Raw genomic sequence first — 13,670 nt, forward strand, 5'->3', positions numbered from 1 at the left:
TTAAGTTTCTTTTATGGTTCTTAAAGTTATTCATTATTTTCTTCTCTTCTTCTAAAATATAACTCAAATCTCTTTTAATTCATTAAACTAATATAAAAAAAAAACACAAAAACAATTACACACGGGTTCGGACTAAATAAAGTAGTTCAGAGTTTTGTTCAAGTTGTGTTGTCCAAACATAAATCCAAACACAGTTCTTCATTGGACTTTGATTTGGAAAAGAAAGTGATTTTAAGATTGAGATAAAGATTGAACACTACAATAAAGAGTACCACGACTTCAAAGAAAAAAAAAACTCAACTATCTATTTTAAAAAGAACTATTAAATCTAAAAGATGAAAAATACTTTTGTTTGGCATAGGAAAACACTCTTCTTAATTTTGTGACCCATTTTTTGAAATTCATATATGATTAAAAATAATTTAAGAAAATATTTTTTACATTAAAAAAAGACAAAAGGGAGAAGAAACGCGTTTCACAAAGAGAACAGTGCTGAGTTGTGTCTTGTTCTTCCTTCTTCTCCATCGTTTCCATCATCGTCTTTCTCTCTTGTCATTACCCTTTCCTCTTCTCTTCAACTTCACTCCAACACCACACTTCATTCTTCTTTAACTGTGAGATGTGTTCTGCTTCTTCTGTTACTTCTTCTTCTTCTTCATCTTTTTCTTCATCTTCATCTTCTTCTTCTTCGTCTTCTTCTCCTTCTTCTTCTCATTGCGGTTCAGTGATCAAAAGGAATACCCTCATGCAATTTCAATTCTTTGTCTTCGTGGTCCTCCTCACGTTGCAAAACGACGCCGTTGCGATCGATTCGGACAAATCCGCGCTCCTCCGTATAAAGGCGTCGTTTTCCGACCCCGCCGGCGTTCTCTCCACGTGGACCACCGCTGACAGTTCTGACTCCGGCCACTGCTACTGGTCCGGCGTCCTCTGCGACGCGAACTCCCGCGTCGTCGCCGTCAACGTCACCGGAAACGGCGGCAACCGAGCCTCGCACCCGTGCTCCGATTCCTCTAAATTCCCCCTCTACGGTTTCGGAATTCGGCGAACATGCAAAGGTAGCAAAGGTTCTCTCTTTGGAAACTTTTCGTCTTTTAATTTCAATTTCATCAGTGAGCTGACGGAGCTTAGGGTTTTGTCTCTCCCCTTCAACGCGTTGGAGGGGGAAATTCCCGAAGCAATTTGGGGCATGGAAAAGCTAGAGGTTCTCGATTTAGAAGGGAACTTGATAAGTGGCTATCTTCCCTTGAGAATTAATGGTTTGAGGAAGTTGAGGGTTCTGAATCTTGGGTTTAATAGGATTATTGGGGAGGTGCCTAGTTCAATTGCGTCTCTTGAGAGTTTGGAGGTTTTGAATTTGGCTGGTAATGAATTGAATGGTTCTGTGCCTGGTTTTGTTGGGAGGTTTACAGGGGTGTATCTTTCGTTTAATCAGTTCAGTGGGAATGTTCCGCCAGAGATTGGGGAGCATTGTTGGAAGCTTGAGCATTTGGATTTGTCTGGGAATTCGTTGGTTCAAGGGATTCCGGTGAGTTTGGGGAATTGTGGGAGGTTGAGGACGCTTTTGCTGTATTCTAATTTGTTGGAAGAAGGTATTCCTGGTGAGCTTGGGAAGCTTAAGAGACTTGAGGTGTTGGATGTTTCCAGGAACACTCTCAGTGGCTCTGTGCCGAGGGCACTTGGGAATTGCTCAGAGTTGTCGGTTCTTGTGCTGTCAAATCTCTTTGATGTGCGCGGGGATGCTGCCGGTGATTTTGGGAAATTGGGTTCAGTGAATGATGAGGTGAATTATTTTGAAGGGTCAATTCCTGTGGAGGTTTTTTCGCTTCCAAAGTTGAGGATACTGTGGGCTCCCATGGTGAATTTAGAAGGCAGTTTTAAGGGGAATTGGGGTGGTTGTCAGAGCTTGGAGATGGTAAATTTGGCTCAGAATTTTTTCAATGGGGAATTTCCGAACCAGCTTGGTGTCTGCAAGAGACTGCATTTTCTTGATTTAAGTGGAAACAATCTTACTGGGGTGCTTTCTGGAGAGCTTCACGTTCCCTGTATGAGCGTGTTTGATGTTAGTGGGAACATGTTATCTGGTTCAGTTCCTGATTTCTCCAATACCGATTGTCGCCCTGTTCCTTCCTCGAACGGAGACCTGTTTGAAGATGGGAATGTTTCCTCGCCATATGCGTCGTTCTTTTTGTCAATGGTTCTTGAAAGATCTCTTTTTACATCAATGGGGGGAGTTGGTACTTCCGTTGTTCACAACTTTGGGCAAAACAGCTTTACTGGCATTCAGTCGCTACCCATACCACATGACAGGCTGGGGAAGAAGAACGGTTACACGTTTCTTGTTGGAGGAAATATTCTTACAGGATCATTTCCTACATATTTATTTGAGAAATGTGATGGATTAGATGCATTACTTTTAAATGCCAGTTATAATAAGATAACTGGTCATATACCTTCCAATATCAGTCGAATGTGCAGATCATTGAAATTTTTGGATGTGTCTGGAAATCAACTTGCAGGAACGATTCCTGTTGATTTAGGGAATGTGGTCTCCCTTGTATCATTGAACCTCAGTAGGAATCAGTTGCAAGGTCAAATTCCCACCAGCCTTGGCCAGATGAAGAATCTAAAGTTTCTCTCTTTAGCTGGTAATAAGTTAAATAGCTCAATTCCTACCAGCCTGGGGCAGTTGTACTCTTTGGAAGTCTTTGACCTTTCTTCAAACTCTCTTACTGGTGAGATTCCAAAGGCTATTGAGAACATGAGAAACCTGACTGATGTTTTGCTCAATAACAACAATCTTTCTGGTCACATTCCTGATGGTTTGGCATATGTCACTACACTCTCAGCATTCAATGTGTCTTTCAACAACTTATCTGGATATTTGCCTTCCAACAGTGGCTTGTTTAAATGCAGCAGTGCTGTTGGGAATCCGTACCTAAGTGCCTGCCGCGGAGTCTCTCTGACTGTGCCATCAGGGAATCAGCTAGGGCCGATTGATAGCAACTCTTATAATACGGAAACAGAACAAGATACTGGCAAGAAGAGTGGGAGTGACTTCAGTTCTATTGAAATAGCATCTATAACTTCTGCTTCAGCCATTGTTTCGGTACTTATAGCCCTGATTGTTCTATTCTTTTACACACGGAAGTGGAAGCCAAGGTCCAGGGTTGTTGGCTCTACAAGAAAAGAAGTAACAGTGTTTACTGATATTGGGGTCCCATTGACGTTTGAAACTGTTGTCCAAGCCACAGGAAATTTCAATGCTGGCAACTGTATTGGGAGTGGAGGTTTTGGGGCAACATACAAGGCAGAGATATCATCAGGAATCCTGGTGGCAGTCAAACGTCTAGCAGTTGGACGTTTCCAAGGTGTTCAACAATTCCATGCCGAGATCAAGACCCTTGGGAGGCTTCATCATCCAAATCTTGTCACTCTGATTGGTTATCATGCTTGTGAGACAGAGATGTTTCTCATATACAATTATTTGCCAGGTGGAAATCTCGAAAAGTTTATCCACGAGAGGTCAACGAGGGCAGTAGACTGGAGAATTCTTCACAAGATTGCATTGGACATAGCCCGTGCACTGGCCTATCTGCATGATCAGTGTGTTCCCCGTGTTCTTCACCGCGATGTCAAGCCCAGCAACATCTTGTTGGATGATGATTTCAATGCTTATCTATCGGATTTTGGATTGGCCAGACTTCTGGGAACTTCAGAGACACATGCAACCACTGGTGTAGCAGGAACATTTGGGTATGTTGCTCCAGAATATGCAATGACTTGCCGTGTTTCTGATAAGGCTGATGTGTATAGCTATGGTGTGGTGCTTCTGGAGTTGCTCTCAGACAAGAAGGCATTGGACCCTTCATTTTCTAATTTTGGAAATGGGTTCAACATAGTGGCATGGGCATGCATGCTACTGAAGCAAGGAAGGGCAAATGAGTTTTTCACTGCCGGGTTATGGGAAGCAGGACCTGGAGATGATTTGGTAGAGGTGCTTCACTTGGCAATTGTGTGTACTGTTGACTCTCTCTCTACCAGACCTACAATGAAACAAGTTGTCAGAAGGCTTAAGCAACTTCAACCTCCGTCATGCTAGCCACTTCTGTGGCTTCTTCATCTTTAAACATTATTAATCTTAGAAACATTGTAATTTGTAATTTAGCATTTTTGTGGATTTAGGTTGAGTTCTCAATTTGTACTTATTCCCCCCCTCTGTACATTTTTATATAGTCGTGGCCCAATTTTGCATACTCTTTTCTTGTTGATTTGGTGATAGTTGGCTTGGTGTTGACTGTTGAATCTGCAGAAGAATGCAGATATTTGATTTTCCCCCTCTGGACATGTCTATTTGTTCAATAAATTTGACGAATATAATCTATATTTTTTTTCGTGTAGTTCTGCTTAATTTGAGTACCATAAAATAAGAATTTAAGTATATTAAATGCATCGATATTATAGGGTTAAAAAATACATGGATGAATGCTACTCACATAAAATACTCTTCGACTAAGACTTTTACTAAGAATACGCAAGACTTGGACAAAGACTACACAGAGTTTACCTGAACTCGAGAGTGCCAGTTAAATTCAATATAATTTCTTATTAGCTGATCCATATATTTAATATTCTAACACTTTCAATCTGATTTTACCTTTGAATAATTTAACATGTGTTATTCGATTACTTTAGTTTTAAAAAACTCTTAAAATTGATCAAAATATTTTAAAAATAATTAATTTAAGAAAACTAAAATGATTCCGTTCGTGTAAAATTATCTCCATTAAGTGATTTGATTAAAAAAAAGTTCAGAAACATTCGAAAGTATCAAACCTTACGGTTTAGTTTTGATTGTCTCATGAATGAGAAAATTGAGGAATTTGATAAATTTATTAGTTTATAATTGATTGGATAAAAATAATAATTAACATATTTTGATTAGTTAAGAATAATTTAAAAAGCTGATTCAGAGTGATTCATTTGATAAAAAATATATCACATTTATCCTTTAACATTTTTTTTCATGAATTCATCAAAAAAATGAATACGATCTCTTGCTCTATATACAAGAAAAAAATAATTAATTATGAATGACTAATAAAAATAGTTAATTTAGTTAGTTTTAATTCGTAAGATCATAAATTTAATTTTATTTAAAAGAAAGTCATAAAAATATTTATTTTTTAAAACAAATTATTACTTCTAACTAGATACACTTTTCGAACTAGGTCAACGTCATGTCCCTAACTTGTTGTGCCACGTGATCACTCTCTAAATGTTGATAACGAAAATGACTATATTTCCTTTTAACCAAAAGTGATACCGATTGAAAGCCTTTAAAAATAGTATGACTAAATTGAATAAAATTTTTAAATAAAGAGGCCAAAATGACTTTTCACTAAAAAAATTATTAATCCTTTTAATGTAAGCAAAAATTGCATCTAGTTGGAAAAGGTGAAGTCTTAATTTTATGATGGAAAACTTTGACGTAGTGATGCTAGCAATGGTGACAAGGTTGGCCTATCTAGATTGACAACATTTACTGTTGCCAAGGGGTAGAAGAGTAAGAAGAAAGGGAAGGACAAAGTCAATCCTAGGGACATTTGCTATTACTGAAAAGAATTGGGTTAGTAAAGAGAATATTGTCCCAAGAAAATGAGTAAATATTCTTTGACTGTCTTTGCTCAAATTGATGTAGTGTTTGAGATCAATTGGTGCTTAAATATGCAATAAGTTGAATTATTCTAAAGTCTAATTTTTTTACTTTACTTTCCATATATGTCCAAATAGGATTTGGTTTGAGACACATGATGTAAGGGTTAATGGTAATGTTCTAATGGGTCTATCCATATTCAAATGCAAGATAGAGTAGTCAGAATATTGTCAAACATTCATAATATTCCATAATTAAAGAAAAACCTTATTCAATGGGTACAATGGATGAAAAAGGTTTCACGTGAATTTTTTAAGGTGGGTGATGCACGTATTAGGGAAGAGAAGTGATTGGTAATGTAAGGAAACAAGATAGGTAACTTCTATATTTAGAAAGGTTATACAGTGATACATTAATGTAGTCTGTCTCTCCATTTGCGTTTGATAATAATATGTGTCATCTATGTTTGGGCTACATGAGTGAAAAAATGGATGCTAGTTGTATGTAAGCGTATGTTACAAGATAATTACTATATGGAGACTCTATAGTTCTATGAGCATTACATTTATTGTAAGAAACTTAAAAAGTTCGTTCCTAATGAAATGCATAACACAAATGACACATTGAACTATGTTCATATGATTACTAAGGTCCTTTAAGAGTTATTTTGTTGGGAAGAGCTAGATACTTCCTCTCTATCCCTAATGATTAAGGATGAATTGGATTTTCAAAATGAAGTACAAATATGAAGATTTCAGTCATTTCAAACATTGATTTACTCTTATGCTTAATTAGATTGGCAAAAATGTTAAGCATTTGAGGATAAGCAATAGGTTGGAATGAGGTAGTTAAAGATGAAGACATTGTGAGAAATTACGTTGTTCGTCATACTTTATAATAGAATGAGGTAGTTGAAAGGATGAACTAAACCTTGTTGGAAAGAACAATTTTTGTATTGTCTCATTCTAGATTAGATAAAAGGTATCGGGCTAAGGGTATCTCAAAACATGCTTTTTGATGAACCTGTCCCCATCTATGACTAATTGATTCAAGTCTTCTATTAAGGTATGGTCTGGTAAGCCTACAAACTACTCAATGTTGAAGGTGTTTAGTTGTCCTACATATTATCTTGTAAATGATGGTAAGATAAAACCTAGAGCCAAGAAGAGAGTTCATGTGGCTAAAACTTGGTCACCATCTGAACAAATTTTGATTTTAAGTATAAATGTAACTTTTGATGAAAGTTCTTCATTGAAATATAAATAGAGTTCAAGTAAATCTAATGTGGTGGCTCAATAGGTGGGGGTAGACAATGTTATTATATATATGCTAGAGCAACCATTTGATACATCATCTATTTAAACTGAAAGGGATTCTTAGAGGCAACATCTATAGTTACACCAGCCTGTGTCTGGAAGTGAGATTGTCCAAACACATCAGTCAATTCTAGTTCAAAGATTTGTTAGAGTGAGAAAAGCTCCAATGATATGCGAGATTGATTAGGTTGTGACCTTTGCTTGGAGGGTAGAAGAAGACACTGAAGTGTGGTATGAACCATGTAAATATTCGAAGATATTGTAGTGTGGAATGAAACATAAATCTCAACAAGGAAAGAAGTCTTGAAACTCCTTTAAAGAAAAACACAATAAATTGATCATTTCGCTGAATAACCAAAAGATGCATATAATCTTTGCAAATGAACCACAAATTAGAAAAAAATATTATCTATCATTAATAATAAAAATAGATAGACCCAAAGAAGATATAAAATGAATAGACTACTTATTCTTATCTCTATTACACATCTTAACATTTATGTCACTAATATCCAAAATCTTATCATTTTGCAAACAATCATAAATAAGACTCCATTACCTCATTACTTCAAACAAGTTCAACATTAAATATTTGTTGAATTCAAGCCTTTTTATTTATCTCAAGATAACTTATCAACACTTTTTCTCTTTTTAGCTAACCTACATGATTAATATTATTTGGCTAATTTTAGAAATACTTTATTATATCTATCAATGGCTAGTAAGGATGTTTAAGAATTATGCTCGACATTATTAGCCTTTTGTGTTAATTATTCATCATCAACTTCAATTATAGTAGTTTTTTAGCTTCTTTCATCTTGAGAAGTTTATTTATGATTCCTTAGCGGAACATTATTACACTAACATTACTTATGCACTTACCATAATTTAAACAAGTGGAATTAAAAATTTCATATTCTAATCTAAGTATGTGATCCAAAACATTAACTTTTAACACTAGTTTCCTTTCTAGATCTATTTTAACACAAATATAACAAATTTGCTTCTTGAATAAAAGTTAATTTACTAATTTAGAGTATGATTTCAAACTTATTTCTAGCATGCCTAAGGAACTTGAATGGTAACTTAGGTATACAAATCTAAACAACAATCTTTCTCACTATTTTGTTGTGAAAGTGAAAAATGATTTCTATCTTTATCTTTAGACCATAATCTAATAATTTATGATTATCTATGTTTTTCAAAAAATGTATCATGCCTATAATTATTTACTACTATAAAATGTACTAAAAAACAATCTCATAAAAAATATATGATACAAATAATAATCCATTTCTCCTTTCATATTAGAGTTTACTTTATATCATCATAAAACTTACATGGTTAAATAACACGTTAATGGTGAGATGAGAATTTTATCTAAAAAAACACAACATTCTTCAAATTTCTCAACCGTAATTGAGATAGTAAAACAGAAAAAAATCATAACTAAAGTCTCTATCACTTTCTTTACATTATTATTTTTTATTTATGTATAACTCTCAATATTTTTAAGTATACATGTTAAAAATGTTTTTTTTTCTGAGAATTGAGAACTTGATGCAATCAATAACCAAAATCAAAATATTGAGGGGTACACTTTACCAAAATCAAAATCATAACTATGTAATTAGCTATAGAATTATAAAAGTAATAACCTAATTAAAATATGCTTTTTCTATTTTAGACTTAATGTTGAGGGGTCCACTTTATCAAGGCATTAAAAAACATTTTTATACTTAAAAAACAAAATAAATAAAAAAGAAAGGAAGAAAAACGCGTTTTGCAAAAAGAACAGTGTTGAGTCCGAGTCTTGTTCCTCCTTCTTCCCCATCATTTCCATCGTCTTTCTTCTTCGATTTCACAGGATTAGGGTTTTGGAAAACCCTTTCTTCTTCTCTTTGACTTCAATCCTACAACGGGGAAGAAGGGTTTTTCCGTGTGATTCGGTTTATTTCACTGTGAGATGTTTTCTTCTTCTGCTCATTGCAGTTCAGTGATCAAATGGAATTCCCCAGTGCCGTTTCTCTTCCTCGTCTTCGTGCTTCTCTTCTCGTTGCGAAGCGATGCCGTATTGGCCGATTCAGACGAATCCGTACTCCTCCGTCTGAAGGCATCGTTCTCCGACCCCGCCGACGTTCTCTCCACATGGACCTCCGCTGCCGGCCCTGACTCTGGATACTGCTCCTGGTATGGCGTCCTCTGCAACGCGAACTCCCGGGTTGTCGCCATCAACGTCACCGGAAAAGGCAACAACCGAACCTCTCACCTGTGCGCTGGTTTCTCTCAATTCCCCCTTTACGGATTCGGAGTTCGGCGAACGTGCGAAGGTAGTAAAGGCTCTCTCTTTGGAAACTTTTCTTCTTTTAATTTCATCAGTGGGCTCACGGAGCTTAGGGTTTTGTCTCTCCCCTTCAACGCGTTGGAGGGTGAAATCCCCAAAGCGATTTGGGGCATGGAAAAGCTAGAGGTTCTCGATTTAGAAGGAAATTTGGTAAGTGGATATCTTCCCTTGAGAATTAATGGCTTGAGGAAGTTGAGGGTTCTGAATCTTGGGTTTAATAGGATTGTAGGAGAGATTCCTTTTTCAATTTCTTCTCTTGAGAGTTTGGAGGTTTTGAATTTGGCTGTTAATGAATTGAATGGTTCTGTGCCTGGTTTTGTTGGGAGGCTTAGAGGGGTGTATCTTTCGTTTAATCAGTTCAGTGGGGTTGTTCCGCGAGAGATTGGGGATAATTGTTGGAAGCTTGAGCATTTGGATTTGTCTGGGAATTCGTTGGTTCAAGGGATTCCTGGGAGTTTGGGGAATTGTGGGAGGTTGAGGACGCTTTTACTGTATTCCAATTTACTAGAAGAGGGTATTCCTGGTGAGCTTGGGAAGCTTAAGAGCCTTGAGGTGTTGGATGTTTCCAGGAACACTCTCAGTGGTTCTGTGCCAAGAGAGCTTGGGAATTGCTCGGATTTGTCAGTCCTGGTGCTGTCAAATCTCTTTGATCCACGTGGGGATGTTGCCGGAGATTTTGGGAAATTGGGTTCTGTAAATGATGAGCTGAACTATTTTGAAGGGTCGATGCCTGCGGAGGTTTTGTCGCTTCCGAAGCTGAGGATATTGTGGGCTCCCATGGTGAATTTGGAAGGCAGTTTTCAGGCAAGTTGGGGTCGTTGTCAGAGCTTGGAAATGGTCAATTTGGCTCAGAATTTTTTCAGTGGGGAGTTTCCGAACCAGCTTGGTGTCTGCGAGAGACTGTATTTTCTTGATTTAAGCGGAAACAACCTTACTGGGGTTCTTTCTGAAGGACTTCGCGTTCCCTGTATGAGCACGTTTGATGTTAGCGGGAACATGTTATCTGGTTCAATTCCTAATTTCTCCAATACTGTTTGTCCCCCTGAACCTTCTTGGAATGGAGACCTGTTTGAAGATGGCAATGTTTCTCCACCATATGCGTCCTTTTTTTCGTCAAAGGTTCAGGAGAATTCACTTTTCACAGCAATGGGGGGAGATGGTATTTCAGTAGTTCACAACTTTGGTCAAAACAACTTCAATGGCATTCTGTCTTTACCTATGGCACGTGACAGGCTGGGGAAACAGAGCAGTTACACATTTCTGGTTGGTGAAAATAATCTTACTGAACCATTTCCTACATATTTATTTGAGAAATGCCATGGATTAGATGCATTGCTTCTAAATGTCAGTTATAATAGGATATCTGGCCATATTCCTTCCAGTTTCAATGGGATATGCAGATCATTGAAACTTTTGGATGTGTCTGGAAATCAGCTTGCAGGATCAATTCCTGTTGATTTAGGGAATATGGTCTCCCTTGCATCGCTGAACCTCAGTAGGAATCAGTTAGAAGGTCAGATTCCCACCAGCCTTGGCCAGATAAAGAATCTGAAGTTTCTTTCTTTGGCTGGTAATAAGTTAAATGGCTCAATTCCGACCAGCCTGGGGCAGTTGTACTCTTTGGAGATCTTGGACCTTTCTTCAAACTATCTTACTGGTGAGATTCCGAAGGCTATTGAGAACATGAGAAACCTGACTGATGTTTTGCTCAATAACAACAATCTTTCTGGTCACATTCCTGATGGCTTGGCATATGTCACTACACTCTCAGCATTCAATGTGTCTTTCAACAACTTATCTGGATCGTTGCCTTCAAATAGTGGCTTGATTAAATGCAGCAGTGCTGTTGGGAATCCGTATCTAAGCCCCTGCCGAGGAGTTTCTCTATCTGTGCCATCAGGAAGTCAACTAGGGCCTATTGATGGCAACCCTTATAATTCAGAATCAGAACAAGCTACTGGCAAGGAGAATGGGAATGGCTTGAGCTCTATTGAAATAGCATCTATAACTTCTGCTTCAGCCATTTTTTCAGTTCTTATAGCCCTGATTGTTCTATTCTTTTACACTCGGAAGTGGAAGCCTAGGTCCAGGGTTGTGGGTTCTACAAGAAAAGAAGTTACAGTGTTTACTGATATTGGGGTCCCATTGACGTTTGAAACTGTTGTCCAAGCCACAGGAAATTTCAATGCTGGCAACTGTATTGGGAGTGGAGGTTTTGGGGCAACATACAAGGCAGAGGTATCACCAGGAATTCTGGTGGCAGTCAAACGTTTAGCAGTTGGACGTTTCCAAGGTGTTCAACAGTTCCATGCTGAAACCAAGACCCTTGGAAGGCTTCATCATCCAAATCTTGTCACTCTGATTGGTTATCATGCTTGTGAGACAGAGATGTTTCTCATATACAATTATTTGCCTGGTGGGAATCTTGAAAAGTTCATCCAGGAGAGGTCCACAAGGGTTGTAGATTGGAGGATTCTTCACAAGATTGCATTGGACATAGCCCGTGCACTGGCCTATCTGCATGATCAGTGTGTTCCCCGTGTTCTTCACCGTGATGTCAAGCCCAGCAACATCTTGTTGGATGATGATTTCAATGCTTATCTATCGGACTTTGGATTGGCTAGACTTCTGGGAACTTCAGAGACACATGCAACCACTGGTGTAGCAGGAACATTTGGGTATGTTGCTCCAGAATATGCGATGACTTGCCGTGTTTCTGATAAGGCTGATGTGTATAGCTATGGTGTGGTGCTTCTGGAGTTGCTCTCAGACAAGAAGGCATTGGACCCTTCATTTTCTAATTTTGGAAATGGGTTCAACATAGTGGCATGGGCATGCATGCTACTGAAGCAAGGAAGGGCAAATGAGTTTTTCACTGCCGGGTTATGGGAAGCAGGACCTGGAGATGATTTGGTAGAGGTGCTTCACTTGGCAATTGTGTGTACTGTTGACTCTCTCTCTACCAGACCTACAATGAAACAAGTTGTCAGAAGGCTTAAGCAACTTCAACCTCCATCATGCTAGCCCGTTTCTGTGGCTTCATCTTTTAACATTATTAATCTTAGAAATATTGTAATTTGTAATTTAGCATTTTTGTGGATTTAGGTTGAGTTTCTAATTTGTACTTATTCTCCCCCTGTACATTTTTATATAGTTGTAGCTCCAAATTTCAGTACTCTTTTCTTGATTAGGTTAGGTGGCCATGCGTTGATTCTGCAGAAGAATGCAGATATTGGATTTCCCCTCCATTACATGTCTATTTGTTCAATAAAATTGAAGAATAGATTATGTTTTTTCAATATCTTTTGTGCTGTTCTGCTAAATTTATTCAACGAAATGTCTAAATTTATCTGACCTTTTAATGATTACAGTGCTATCTTTTTTTGGAAAGTATTAGAATGTTATCTTTTAAAATATTTGTTACTAAATGCTTATACTAGGATTTTGAATGTTCTCACGTTTTATTATATAACAATAAAGTTCGAAATAATAGCTATATTCTTAGTTATTTCAAACTTTCTAGAACTGTTAATTATTTTTCAGATGCCCTTTTTCTTTGAAAATCAAATTTGAAAGAGTGCAAAGTAATTAATTGTAACAATAATTAGGTTAAAGTATGGTTTTAATTAAACAACATTAGTATTATAAAAGAAAATTAGATTACAATATTGAAGGATTAATGAAAAAACATATCCTGGAGGACAAATTTAAAATTTTAATGTTTATTTTATATAACAATATTAAGTCTCTTTTCAAAATTTATCTATAGGTAAAAGTACACAATGCCCTATTTATTTTCTCTGTCATACTTTTCGTCATTATGACCAATCTATTTGTGTACCACAAGAAAATCATGTGTTAGTTCTGAATAATGTTCTTTTAATCTAATACATGAAAAGTCTACTAAAACAACATTTCTATTCTAATTGAACACTTTTCTTTAACAAAAAGTATAATTGAATAATTTAATAACGTGTTTTTTAATCTATTGTTTCTAAAAAGAATCTTAAAATGGATAAAATATATTTTTAATTAAATAAATTTAATAATTTTAAAAATAATTATTTAGTTAATTAAATTTTTAAATTCGATTTTGAATATAAAATTACGATGAACAGAGAATTTTAGATGCATACTAGTCCAAAGGCATGTTTATTGCAAGCCATTATAAAAAGAATTAAAATTAAAATTATTAAATGGTAAAATTTATCATATATTTCAATTAATTTATCAATTTTTGATTACTTATTTAAAAAGTTATACAAAAATTAGGCAGGAAAAGGTGCACTTCGTTTAATTTTCGTTGTTGTGTTTCTTTGACGTTGAAATTATATATACTGTGAATAAAAGAAAA

At 36.5% G+C, this 13,670-nt stretch overlaps 2 protein-coding genes across 2 annotated transcripts; both read left to right on the forward strand.

The window, feature by feature from the left end:
- Positions 1–463: 463 nt before the first annotated feature.
- On the forward strand, positions 464–4,400 carry LOC137836985 (LRR receptor-like serine/threonine-protein kinase RPK2). Its single transcript, XM_068645793.1, has one exon. It carries the CDS (start codon positions 620–622, stop codon positions 4,100–4,102), a length of 3,483 nt encoding a protein of 1,160 aa, XP_068501894.1. The 5' UTR covers positions 464–619; the 3' UTR covers positions 4,103–4,400.
- Positions 4,401–8,731: 4,331 nt separating this feature from the next.
- LOC137836986 (LRR receptor-like serine/threonine-protein kinase RPK2) lies at positions 8,732–12,615 on the forward strand. The gene has a single exon (XM_068645794.1). The coding sequence runs from the start codon at positions 8,939–8,941 to the stop codon at positions 12,338–12,340; it is 3,402 nt and encodes a 1,133-aa protein (XP_068501895.1). The 5' UTR covers positions 8,732–8,938; the 3' UTR covers positions 12,341–12,615.
- The last annotated feature ends 1,055 nt before the right edge of the window (positions 12,616–13,670 follow it).

The sequence above is a fragment of the Phaseolus vulgaris genome, chromosome 4, assembly GCF_000499845.2.
Source record: "Phaseolus vulgaris cultivar G19833 chromosome 4, P. vulgaris v2.0, whole genome shotgun sequence".
In the NCBI taxonomy this organism is placed as follows: Eukaryota; Viridiplantae; Streptophyta; class Magnoliopsida; order Fabales; family Fabaceae; genus Phaseolus; species Phaseolus vulgaris.